This window comes from Bufo gargarizans, chromosome 5 (genome assembly GCF_014858855.1).
Source record: "Bufo gargarizans isolate SCDJY-AF-19 chromosome 5, ASM1485885v1, whole genome shotgun sequence".
Lineage (NCBI taxonomy): Eukaryota > Metazoa > Chordata > Amphibia > Anura > Bufonidae > Bufo > Bufo gargarizans.
The window spans coordinates 53,877,290-53,891,254 of NC_058084.1; the positions used below are offsets into that span (position 1 = coordinate 53,877,290).

The following is a 13,965-nucleotide window of genomic DNA, read 5'->3' on the forward strand; positions in this document are numbered from 1 at the left end:
TAGAAAGACCTCAATGTGAATTTTAGTTCCAACATTCTGTCCTGATTTATTTCTTAATTTATCTTCAAATCCCCTTCAAAATCACAGTTACATGATACAATTCTCTATGCCTGTAGTCACCACTAGGGGGAGCTTAGGAGGGTACTGCATACTGTGTCACTGTTAAAGGGGAAAAAAATTATCATTCTGTTTTTTATACATTTTGGGCTAAAAATCATTTATTAATTGTTTTCAACATTTATTTTTTTTACAGCTGTCACTTGCAGTGTATTGCTTTCTGCTTTGCACTGAATTAGGGAGCTGCTCTGATGGCTCAATGTGTAGCTCTTATCTCTGAAATCCCTGCAGCTCATAAACATTGTAGCTAAATTCTTATTAAACTGATAAAAAAATGGCTTAAAGGGCATCTGTCAGCAGTTTTGTACCTATGACACTGGCTGACCTGTTACATGTGGCACTTGGCAGCTGAAGGCATCTGTGTTGGTCTCATGTTCATATGTGTCCGCATTGCTGAGAAAATTGAGCTTCTAATATATGCAAATGAGCCTCTAGGAGCAACGGGGGCGTTACCATTACACCTAGAGGCTCTGCTCTCTCTGCAACTGCCTGTAACCTCTCCACTTTGATTGACAGGGCCGAGCAGTGAGAACGTCATCACTCCTGGTCCTTTCAATCAAAGTACAGAGGGCACGGCAGAGAGAGCGGAGCCTCTAGGAGCAATGGGGGCGTTGTCATTACACCTAGAGTCTCTGCTCTCTGTGCAATTGCTGTGCTCTCTGTACTATAATTGACAGGGTCAGGCAGTGTAAACGTGATTACATCTGTCAATCACAGTGCAGTGGGAGCAGCAGTTGCATGATTCTTTTAGGCTACTTTCACACTTGCGGCAGGACGGATCCGACAGGCTGTTCACCATGTCGGATCCGTCCTGCGGCTATTTCGCCTGTGCCGCCGGACCGCGCTCCGTCCCCATTATGCTCGGCGAAAGCAGCCGGACTAAAAAGTAGGACATGCAGGACTTTTTAGTCCGGCGGCTTTCGCTGTGCACCGCCGTGCTGCGCCGGAGCTCCGCCCCCATCCCCGATATAGTCAATGGGGACGGAGCGGCGGCGAAATAGCCGCAGGACGGATCCGACATGGTGAACAGCCTGTCGGATCCGTCCTGCCGCAAGTGTGAAAGTAGTCTTAATCGTGTTTCAATAAAGTTATATTTGTATTTAATTTTGATGTGTGCCATTAGTTTGGTTCCTTTATTGTAGTTCTTGTTGATTTTAATAGCAATCAAATGCATAACTCGCCAATAAGGAGGTGTCTGATTAAAAGAGCTCCCGTCCCCTCTCCTGACATGTTTGTTTTAGTAAATATTTCCATCCCCCATGTAATGAAAATTCTGGAACGTCATTACTTCTAATGCTGGATTGCACTATTCCTCTATTATTCCTCCTAGAAATTAATGACTAGATTAACTACTGGGTGTTACCATTTCACTTGTCAGAACAGTATGAACCTGCACAGTCAGCAGTGAACGGACAATGTCAGAGTATGTAGAGACACCCCTCAACTGATAAGACCTAATTGTCACTCTAGTCATACATTTTTAGGAGGAGTAATAGAGACAGTTAAGAAAAAAATATACAGAATAATTATATTATGGAGACTGCAATTATGATTAAACAGACATGTCTAGGGAGCTGAAAGGCATTCTTTAATCAAAAGGGTAGGGACTCATTAAAGGGGTTATCCCGCAATACTAGGGAGGCACATCCCCATCACCGCCTGCCATTGTCTGCCCCCCCCCCCCCCTCCTGACACCGGATGTTTTCATTCGTGCACAGGGAGAAGCAGCAGCGACGGTGCGGGGACCAGGAGCGGTGCAGGGTGCGGGGAGCCAGCGAAGTAGAATCGGTGTGAGGGGCCCGGCATATGGGGGAGCATTTGTTAGTGTCGGATAACCCCTATAAAGAAGAGCTATCACTTCTCCTGACGTGTCTCTTTTAGTAACTACTTGCATCCCCCATGTAATAATTCTGGAGCTTCTATTCTTATGACTCTATGTTGTGCAGTTCCTCTATTATTCCTTCTAGAAGTTGATGAATGAGTTACCAGCAGTCTACAAAAAAAAGGTCCAGATGGGTGTCACCTGCACAGTCTGGCACTATCCAATGAGTGCTGCCAGTATCAGACTGTGCAAGCACACCCACCAACTGGTAATACCCAAATGGACCTAATGGACCTTCATTGCAGACTGCCAGCAATGAATTCATACATTTCTATCAGGAATAATAGGGGAATGGTACAACATAGAGTCATAAGAATAGATGCTCCAGAATTGGTATTACATGAGGGATGCATGTAGTGAAAAATATGTCAGGAGAGGGGACAGCTCCTCTTTAAGGTGTCATCTTAAAGGGGTTGTCTGCCTTTTTATATTAATGACCTATCCTCAGGACAAGAATAGGACATGTTCTACCTTCTATGCGGGCTGCGGAATGGACAGATGGATGTGGATAGTGCAGTGGCCAGGTACGGGTGGATAATATTCAGTATTTGTCGTGACGCCTATTGCAGCGTGCGCAGGGTACTATCCCAGGGCCCTTCCAAGGTGTTATAACGCACGTCCCAGATTAGGAATGCCAGAGTGGTGTAATGGCCTATAATGTCTCTGTAGTTTGGTGGTAGTTGTGTTACAGGGTCTCCTACCTGGGTACGGCTGGACTCCTGGCTCCTGGCTCACTTGCAATAAATGTGAGTGTGGTGATAGTAGGAGTAATAGAGGAATTTTGCAGAATAAATGATGTCCAGAACTTTAGGTGAAGTTCAAACGTTACTTTACTTGGAATAACTTGCATCCAGAACAGTATACAGCTTTGGTCTCTTGGTCCCAGCAGGTTTTGACAATGATTGGCAGGAATGAGTACTTCTGCTTTAAATGTGGAGCTTGCAGGATAAACGTCTGCTTGGTAACTCTGTAACTGTGGCAGGATTAGCTTCTGCACTTATCACTAACTTCTGCTGTGTGGGGTCAGGCTAGCTGAGGAGGAACAGGCTTCTCCTAGGCACTGGACTTATCTCACAGATGGATTCTCAGGGAATGCTTTCTTCCTGGAACTCTGGAGTATGTCTGTAGTTTCTGCTCTCCTCATCCAGCAGAGCTGAAGGTGCTCAGACTGGGTATATGGCCACGTCTCAGCCGAGACTAGGTCCTTGCTGTCTTCCCTAAGAAGGGGTTCTCCTGAACACTATCACACAGCCTTTCCCTAGCAGGGGGTGGCTGGCACTGACTTAAACTTGCTTCTCCACCCATACTGCAGGATGTGGGTCCAGCCCACTTCTCCACACAGGGGGAGCTAAGCTGGAACAATCCATTCCAGCTCAGATACCCTAAACTGTAACTGGTCCCTGTCAATGAGTTGCTGCCACCTGCTGGTAACCAGGCTAATTACATGAACAATTGCATTTAACATAGATTTAGATGCACATTTGTGGAAGACATGAGCAAAATCATATCTGATGACAGTATAAAGGCTCCTAGGAGATAGTAGCGGGGTAGAGGCGTGTAGTAACACAACTCTGGGGTGTTACAATAGCACACTTTTGCTGCCCCATTGAAATGAATGGGTCAGGGTCCGATCCGCCAAAAATGCTGATTGGATGCGGACAGAAACTGTTCAGTAGTGTTGGCTAAGGTTAGGCAAAAAACAGCAAATTTCTAATGATATTGATATTGAGACAAATGGCGCAATATCTCTACATATCACAATATCTAGCCTATTTTTAAAAGTAAGAAAAACAGTATAGGCTTAAAAAATAGAGACACACACACTACATACAGGCACTTCCATCAGACAGGCACACACATGCACACTATTGACATGCATGCTCACTTATGCACACTCACCACATACGGTACATACACGAAGGCAGGCGCACATCCGCTATATTCATCCGTACACGCACGCACTGACCTCACACTGGCATGCACACTCACTACACACAGTCACATATTTACGTGCATACATTTGTGCAGGTGTTGCCACATTACATACTCTAATTTATATTAACACCTTTTTTTTTATTTTTTGCAGATTTGCTTACTGAGTTCCAGCAGATAAAATGAGGACGGGGCGCAGTGCACACACGATGGCCTTTGTGTCGCTCCTTGCGGTGACATTTTTCTTATCCAATCTTGGGCAGAGTCAAGGTAATTATCGTAGGTGTGCATTATACTCAATCTGTATTATGTCCCCCGGTTATCTGGTGTGCAGAGGTCAAACGTATCTAATGTGAATATTATATTGTAGTTGTGTATATGTGTGACATACTGTATAACTGTATAGTTGCTTAATGTTTTAGTAGATGATGGTTTATACTAGATTATACTGTATAATAAGGATCATTTCTTTGCAGGATTTATGTCTTCTTCATACGTGTTGTATCATTGCCTAAATATTCAGGACTGGTTGATTGACCTGCGTGATCTATATTTGCAGGACTGATCTTATCTTCACCTTTTTGCATAGTTTTTTTTATATTTTTTGTTATAATTTTCTGATTGTCTTTATGGTAGATGTGGACTACATTGTGTTTTGCATGTTATGAGCTTGGGTTATGTATTTGCCATGGCTATTCAGAAGGTATCAGTAGTCAATCAAGCCATACACAGAGTCAAGACTGTTAACCCTGCATTTGCAGCACATTTTATGTGTAATCCCAATGGACCTGAAGAAGCCTCTGGTTAAGTATCTATTGTAAATGTATAGAGAAGTACAGTCTGCTGCGCTTTCCGATACAGGCATCCTGCGAAAAATGTATACTTTGCAAAACCCCATGGACCATAACGCGATTCTATGATGGAATGCATAACCGAATGCCTTTAAAGCAGGCATGCTCAACCTGCGGCCCTCCAGCTGTTGCAAAACTACAACTCTCAGCATTCCCGAACAGCCTACAGCTATCAGCCTACAGCAGGGCATTCTGGGAGTTGTAGTTTTACAACAGCTAGAGGGCCGCAGGTTGAGAATGCCTGCTTTAGAGGCATTCCATTATTCATTCCGCCATAATATAAGTCTATGGGCTGCACAACTGATCCGTTTTGCAGCCCATAGACTTAGATTATGACGGAATGAATAACGGAATGCCTCTAAAGGCATTCCGTTATGCATTCCGTCATAGAATTGCGTTATGGTCCGTGGTAACAGAATCCATAACTCAATTCACTTTTTACCACCAAACGAAGTGTGAACGAATTTCAAAATATGAAATTTTCTCATCTCTAATTAGGAATTACTACCAACATATCCTGTACCTCCAACAATAGCCTGAGCCCCAGTGTGAATAAAGCACTTCAGTCTAACAATGATCAAAACTGACAATTTCAACCAAACGAATGTTCGTCGGGTGAAATTTAACAATGATAATTTTAATCGAATAATAACAATAATAATAATTATTATTATTGGTCGATTACAATGACAGAGCATGAAAAATAAGTTGTTGTCTTTAATAATTTCATCGGATAGTCGAACGAAAGATTCTTTGTTCAAAGAAAAAACGTTAGTGGAAAAAAAGATCTTTCTTTGAAAGAATGTTCCAAAAAATCTTTCGCCCGTCACCCGGCTGGAACATGTATGGCCGATTATAACAGCTATAACGGCCAATATGGACTAAAATGTGTATGGCCGTGTCTGCAAAATAATCGTTCCTCAGATGTTTGTTTGTTCAACTTCTGTTCAACCATCAGCCAACTTCTGTCTAATGTGTATGGCCACCTTTAGCTCCCTGGTTAACTTTTATCTTGAGCACGGGCACCTGAAATCTGCGCAGACACATTCAATAGCTGTCGTTCCGCCAATAGCTATCTCTCTCGACTCCCTCCCACGACTGACCATGTATGTGTTTTCTATGGGGAGAACGGAGCAGACACTTCTGGCGGATTATTTCCTGGAGGAGCAAAAGGATTGGACGAAAAATATTCTTTTCACCCAGTCCCTTGCTGCACTGCTGGCCAATCGCAGCGCACAGCTCATAGCCTGGCTATGAGCTGTGCGCTGCGATTGGCCAGCAGTGCAGCAAGGGACACGCCTCCTACAAGAAAACAGTCAGAGGGAGCGCAGGCACCGGAGCCTATACCGGGCGAACGGAGCGGCGCCCAGACTTGCTAGTAAGTGCAGGGGGACCCCTGGGCGCCGCTCTGCCCACAGGTATAGTTAGTTTTTCGTTTGTAGAGTAGTGAAAGGTCCTCTTTAAGGTACCATATTGTTAGTCGTGAGGATCCTCTACCGGTCACTTAAAGATATTGCACTAGCAGTTTATGGAGAAGGTGTCTTTTAGTGTTGAGCGAATCAAACTCCACGATCCGAATTTCAGGGAAAATTTGATGCGCCGCAAAGCCGAATTCCCTCGTGCTTAGGCCTCATGCACACGACCGTTGTTGTGTTCCGTTCCGCAAAACGGGGTTCCGTGATCCGTTTCCGTTTTTGTTTCCGTGTGTCTTCCTTTATTTTTGGAGGACCACCAGACATAAAGGAAGGTAAAAAAAATATCTAAGACAGGTTTGCCATGCAAATGATAGGAATAAAACGGACGCGGAAGACAATCTTGTGTGCCTCCGCGTTTTTTAGCGGTCCCATTGACTTGAATGGGTCTGCAAACCGTCGTTTTCCGCGGACAAGAATAGGACAGGTTATATTTTTTTGACGGACTGGAACCACGGATCACAGACGCGGATGGCAAACGGTGCACTATCCGCATTTTCAACGGCTCCATAGAAATGAATGGGCCTGCACCTGAAACGCTAAAATCGGCGGCACGGACGCGGAAGCAAACAACGGTCCTGTGCATGAGGCCTTAATGGTAGTGAATCAATTTTCCCTGAATGGCGGTAAAAATAAAAATAAAAAATCATACTTTCCCCAGCAATCTGAGAGCGAAGAGTTTACCGCCACCATCTTGATTAAAGATCTCGCACGAAATCCTGTGCGCGGTAACATTTGACGACACCACACCGGCCAACGTGATGACATCATCAAAGGCTGCGCAAGATGACGCGCTAGATCTTCAATCAATATGGAGGCGTCCGGCTCTTTGCAAACAAATTCTTTTTTTTATTTTACACTGTATTATTGCCGCCAGATGCAGCGATCAGCTATGAACGCGGCATCTAAGGGGTACAATTAAGGGGGGGGGGGGCAGCGCAATCACAGGTCCCTGTCATTGCACCCACTGCTTGCAAAGAAATGCGCTTCATGACGAAGTGATTTGTCACAAAGCACATTTTTTTGTAAAACTCAGCTGAATCAAATTTTTAAATACTTCTCTCATCACTTCTTGTTTCTTTTGAACAACTCGGAAAAAATACGACATCCTTTACTGTATGGACTGTACGAGGGACTGTAGTAAGATTGATGGCTCCGCTCTTAAAGGGACTCTGTCACCACTTTCTAACCCCCACTTTTAAAACTATAGTTCTGTCCATGGAGCCCCTGTGATTTCAATGGTGTTGTTATATGCGAAATCCGCAGGCTCGTTTTGATAAAAAAAACTTTTATCTAACCTGTCAGTCATGAGGATAAGGTGCCCAGGGCGTTTCTCCTGGTCTGAACATGCCGCCCGCCGCCGCCGCCGTTGGTGCCCAGCTCCTCCTCTGCCTTGAATTAGCGCCGCCTGAATGTGAAGAAATACGCCTCCGGCTCTCCCTCAGTCCCCCTCCTTCTTTTCTAAGATCCCGCGCGTGCAGCAGTGTTCGCGTTATCGGGAGGTTGAGCGAAGTGCGCATGCGCATGCGCACTTCGCTCAATGAGGCTGAATCGTAAAGTCTGCACGGGCGCATCAGGCACAGGCCTGTGCGCACGCGCGAAATTTTGGAAAAGGAGGGGGGACTGAGGGAGAGCCGGAGGCGTATTTCTTGACATTCAGGCGGCGCAAATTCAAGGCAGAGGAGGAGCTGGGCACCAACGGCGGCGGCGGCGGCATGTTCAGACCGGGAGAAACGCCCCGGGCACCTTATCCTCATGACTGACAGGTTAGATAAAAGCTTTTTTTATCAAAACGAGCCTGCGGATTTCGCATATAACAACACCATTGAAATCACAGGGGCTCCATGGACAGAACTATAGTTTTAAAAGTGGGGGTTAGAAAGTGGTGACAGAGTCCCTTTAAACTACAGGTGCTGTTATGCCCCCATCCTGTGCTGGGAAATAACTGTACACAGCCGTGAGCATTGAAACATAATAGACACATACATCAAGGGATAGATGAGCAATGTCGCCATAGAATATCATTCAAAATGAGGATATAGTGGACGGTTAGAGCTGATATTGAAAGATCAGAAAATACTTTTTTTAGTAAAAGGTTGTAAATCGCCTCCTCTGTCAATCAAAATCATAACTTTTCAATAGCGATGTGTCTGCTGAGTGCATAATAACAGTTGAGGATTAGGGCCCATCCACACAACCGTATTTTTCTTTCTGCATCCGTTCCGCATGTTTGCGGAACAGACGTAGACCCATTCATTTCTATTGGACCGCAAGATCCATAGATAGCACACCGTGTACTATCCGCTTCCGTATGTCCACAGAAAAGATAGAACATGCCCTATATTTGTTCGCAAAATTGGGTCCATGGCCCCATTCAAGTCTATGGTTCCGCAAAAATGCCGATTGCCCACAGAATGTCTTCCGTATGCAATCCATATTTAATGCCCTGTCATGTCACCTTTGAATCTTTATTAAAATGATACTTTACGTTTATTTTTTTTGCGTATCCTCAAAATACGGAAGAGATACAGAAACATACATTCCGTTTTTTTTTTTTGCGGACATGCATTAGATTTTGCTGAACAACTGATCCAGATATTTGCGGACTGTAAATAACATACGGCCGTCTGAATGAGCCCTTATTCTGCTGGATGTAATTTAGCTACTTTGGTGCTGGGACTTCTCGCTGTGACAGGGACAGAGAGAGCTGAGCCATTTTCTAGAGAGAGAAGGAGCTATTTGCCAGGTTACTGCAATAAAATACTGGTAAATTATACAATAACGCCTGATGATTTTACATGAGTTTAGAATTAGTCCCACTTTACATACAAGGGAAGCAATTTGATATTTATCATCCACTACTAGAGAATTCTAACTTGATATATACGGGGTCCACTCTTTAGGAGCCTCATCTATTAAAGGGGTTATGCCATGCTTTATAAGAAAGCTAGAACCAGCCCTTGTACCTCACATGGATCCAGAGATCTCCTTATTTAGGGATGGACTGGGAATAGACTCTACAGGGAAATTTCCTGGGGGGCCAATGCACAGGGGCCGCTTAAATCCTCCTCATGGCCACCAGTCTTGTACATAGCAATCTGATGCTCTCCGCATTAATTAATGCTAGGTACATCAAGTACTGGCCAGCAGGCACAGGTGACCTCCTGAATTTAACTGTATCTCCATCCTGCGCAGTATTATGTGCTGTGGTATTTGGTTCTGCTGGAGCGGAATTTTGTGCTGCACTATGTTATTGCTGCACCCCTACTTGTATTGTCCCTACCTACTTGTGTTGGCCCGCCTTTTGTCAATTTGGACCCGTCTACAACATGGGCTCCTTTTCGTTTTTTGCCCAGGGCCACTTTAAGTTCCCAATTCACCCCTGTCCACATTCAATGCTCGAAATGCTGAGCTACATTTATTTCAGGCTGGCAGCTCAGGGGGCAAGTCCTTACTGCTTGAGCTCAGAAGATATGGCTGGTGGCAGTTGAAGATTTAAACGGAGTGCGCGTGACCTCAGTGAGGTCTGCAAAGCCATCACGTGTTGTAGCAGCAACTAGTTGGTCTCTTGCTGCTGCTTATTAGCCTCCCGTTGGTGCAGGCTGGTCTCTCGATGCTGTAGATTAGCTTCTACGAGGGCCTTCACAACAGCCTCCATTTAGTCCTGGGGTTGTAATACCGCTGGTTTGATGTACGACATACAACCATGCCCAAAAATGCAAACCAAAAAATATATTGGCGTTCACGCCAGCCTCACTGCGCTTGCCTGCATCCTCCACCAAATGTGGGGATTCGCCCTGGTAGTTAGGATTAGCGGGTGCAGCACAGAGCAAAGTACAAGTTCTTGGTTCAAAACATCAGTATTTATTCACACGTGAAAGCAAAAGAAAAACATTTTTTACGCCTGGCAAAACCCGGCCTAGAAAATGGGGAGTAGTCACCCACCCAGCACTTTGACTACTCCCAGTAAGAGCCATCCCGGATCAGCTATTACAGCCATACTAAGTATCAAGGTGTCAAACAGCAACTGCTGCTGACACATAAAAAACGGCTCTTACTCCACCGAGGCCAGGAACCTCGGTGACGCGTACCTACCATCCACAATGATTTCTTGTACCTTCTTACACGGGACAAAACTGAACCAACTGGAATGGAGTGCACCAGAATGCAAGCAGCATTTTTGTGTGCGGCATGGGAAACTGAACAATGGTGCCAGATTAATTTTTTTTCAAACATAAAAACCCGGATCCAGCACCTTTTGACTTACAATGGTTTTATTACCGGATCTGGCATGTTAATTTTCGATATAATACAACCAAATCCTTTATGAACAGATGCAGCCGGTTGTATTATAATAATGGAAGCGTTTTGCTGTGGTTTTGAGATCCCATGCCGGACTGTAAAAGCGCCAATGTGAAAGTAGCCGAAGTAGAATCCAAAACACAAGACGGGCACTTCAGACCACTAAACAGGGATAATATTTTAACACTTTATTGGTTGCAGAAATGAACAACGCATTTCGGGGATGTTGCCAGTGAACCTTCCATCCCCAAAATGCCTTGTTAGTTACTGCAACCAATAAAGTGTTCAGATATTTTCCCTGTTGGGTGGTCTGCAGTGCCACGTCTTGTGTTTTGGATTCTACTTACCAATATCAGGGCTTATGTGATATGTTGTGAAAGATGGTGCCAAGTCAACCAAGGGTATCTTTGATGTCAACTGCTAAAAGATGGGGCCCTGATTTAATTGGAACAGCTTTTGCAAATATGTTCTGCAAGTGAGTGCTTTCAATCAGGGGATCTCGCTAAACAGTACAAGCTGCATCAATAAATAGCAAATGTCTGGAGTGAAAAACACCACAATATAGAACCTTAGGCCCCTTTCACACGAGCGAGTTTTCCGCGCGGGTGCAATGCATGACGAGAACATGTCTATGTTTCTGTGTGAACGCATAGCACCCGAACTAAATCCTCACCCATTCATTTCAATGGGTCTGTGTACATGAGCGTTTTTTTCATGCATCAGTTCTGCATTGACTGAAAAATGCAGCATGTTCTATATTCCCCCTAGAAGTGAATGGGGCTTCAGTGAAAAACGCATTGCATCCGGAAGCAAGTGCGGATGGGATGCGTTTTTCACTGATGGTTGCTAGGAGATGTTGTTTGTAAACCTTCAGTTTTTTATCACGCGTTTGAAAAATGCATTAAAATGCATTGCACTTGCGCGGGAAAAAAACGAACAACTGAACGCAATCACAGACAAAACTGACTGAACTTCCCTGCAAAATGGTGCGAGTTTCACTGAGCGCATCCGGACCTAATCCGTCACGCTTGTGTGAAAGAGGCCTTAAACCTCATAAAACCTTAAAGGGGTTGTCTCATCACATGAAGTGACATTTATGATGTGTAGTAACCTAATACAAGTAACTTAGGACGGGTTCACATCAACGTTATGAATTCCGTTACTGCTTTCCGTTATAGCATGGTTATAACGGAATTTATAAGACGGAAATCAAAACGGAAACCTTTAGAGGCATTGCTTTTTATCCATCATAGATAGATATCTATAGGGAAGCATAACGGATCCGTCTGGTTTCCGTTATCCAGGACAGAAAACAAAGTCTTGTCCTGTATGATGATGATGGTGCTGAAAAATTGCCAGTAATTAGAAGTCTTTTCTTTCAGGTTGTTAATCAGAGATCTCGTATGTTATTATTATTATTTATTATTAAAGCGCCATTCATTCCATAGCGCTGTACATATGATAAGCGGTGCACATACATAATACAGACAATTGCACTAATCAGAAACAAGACGAGTTACAAACTGGTACAGAAGGAGAGAGGGCCCTGCCCGTGAGGGCTTACAATCTACATGGCATGGGAGAAGGACACAGTAGGTGCGGGTGAAATTGGTCATGGCGGTATAGAGGCAGCAGGGTCACTGGTTGTAAGCTTGTCTGAAGAGGTGGGTTTTCAGGTTTCTTTTGAAGGATTCCACTGTAGGTGAGAGTCTGATATGTTGGGGTAGCGAGTTCCAGAGTGTGGGGGATGCACCTGAGTAATCCTGGAGGCGATTGTGGGAAGAGGTGATAAGAGGAGAGGAGAGAAAGAGGTCTTGTGAGGATCGGAGAGTGTGTGTGGGGATGTATCGGGAAAGTAGCTCATAGAGTAGGGAGGGGACAAGTTGTGGACGGCCTTGTATGTATTTGTTAGTACTTTGAATTGAATTCGCTGGGCAATGGGGAGCCAGTGAAGGGATTGGCAGAGGGGAGAGGCAGAGGAGTAATAGGGTGAGAGGTGGATTAGTCGGGCAGCAGAGTTGAGGATAGATTGGAGGGGTGCGAGAGTGCTAGATGGGAGGCCACAGAGGAGAATGTTGCAGTAGTCCAGGCGGGAGATGATGAGGGCATGTACAAGCATTTTTGCAGATTCAAAGTTGAGGAAAGAGCGGATGCTGGAGATGTTTTTGAGTTGGAGGCGGCAGGTGGTGGAAAGGGCTTGGATGTGCGGTCGCAAGGGCAGAATCCAAGGTCACTCCAAGGCAGCGGACTTGGTTGACCGGGGATAGTGTGCAGCCATTGATCGTGATAGATAGGTCTGTTGGGGGGTTGAGCAAGATGGGGGAGAGATGATGAGTTCTGTTTTATCCATGTTAAGTTTTAGAAAGCGAAAGGCGAAGAAGGATGATATAGAAGATAGACATTGTGGGATTCTTGATAGTAAGGTGGTGATGTCTGGACTAGAGAGGTAGATTTGTGTGTCGTCAGTATTAGAGTGATACTGAAAGCCATGGGACTCTATAAGCTGTCCCAGGCCAAAAGTGTAGATAGAGAAGAGCAGGGGTCCTAGGACAGAGCCTTGCGGGACACCAACAGAGAGGGAATGAGACGAGGAGATGGTGCGGGAGTGGGAGATGCAAAATGTCTATTCTGTCAGGTATGATGTGATCCAGGAGAGGGCCAGGTCAGTGAAGCCAAGAGATGAGAGAGTTTGCAACAGAAGGGAGTGGTCAACAGTGTTGAAGGCAGAGGACAAGTCAAGGAGAAGGAGGACAGAGTATTGTTTCTTGGTTTTGGCTGTTAGTAGGTCATTGGTGACTTTGGTAAGGGCAGTCTCAGTCAAGTGGTGGGGTCGGAAGCCAGATTGTAGGCGGTCAAAGAGGGAGCAGGAGGAGAGGTGAGAGGACAGTTCAGAATGGACATGTTGTTCAAGTAGCTTTGAGGCATACGGAAGAAGTGATATGGGGCGATAACTGGACAAAGAAGATGGGTCAAGTGAAGGCTTTTTGAGGATGGGTATGTTTGTTGATCTTGTCTGCGAAAGTTGGGTTGCAATGACGGGGATCATATTCCTCCTCAGCGGTTATTTTCTACCTAGTTATATATCAACTGGGCATGTGCTTCTACATAATTAGGCAGCATGGCTGGCACCAGTGCTTAGCAAATGGCAAGGCCCACTGGACTTGGATGGGCCCATGCTGATAAGGCTCTTTTAAACAGAAGCTCAGGTACATCTGAGGCTAGATTTGTCGTTCAGAAGTTTCTAAAAGAGTTTACAGCCCCTGTAGATGCAGAAATGGCAGACATTTTGATTGTTACCATACAAATACTAGAAATGGCTGAACCAATTTTGACAACTTAATGAAAAAGGACAAATTTAATGCTATATAAACACATGCATTCGAACAACAGTTATTTCTTCCTACTCCAC

General features: G+C 44.8%; 1 protein-coding gene across 1 annotated transcript in view; it reads left to right on the forward strand.

Moving 5' to 3' along the window:
* Nucleotides 1-13,965, forward strand: part of COL14A1 (collagen type XIV alpha 1 chain) — a 206,430-nt gene that overhangs the window by 14,211 nt on the left and 178,254 nt on the right. The window contains 1 exon segment of the mRNA XM_044294523.1: nucleotides 4,086-4,201. Coding sequence (XP_044150458.1) covers nucleotides 4,114-4,201 — 88 coding nt within the window. The 5' untranslated portion in view covers nucleotides 4,086-4,113.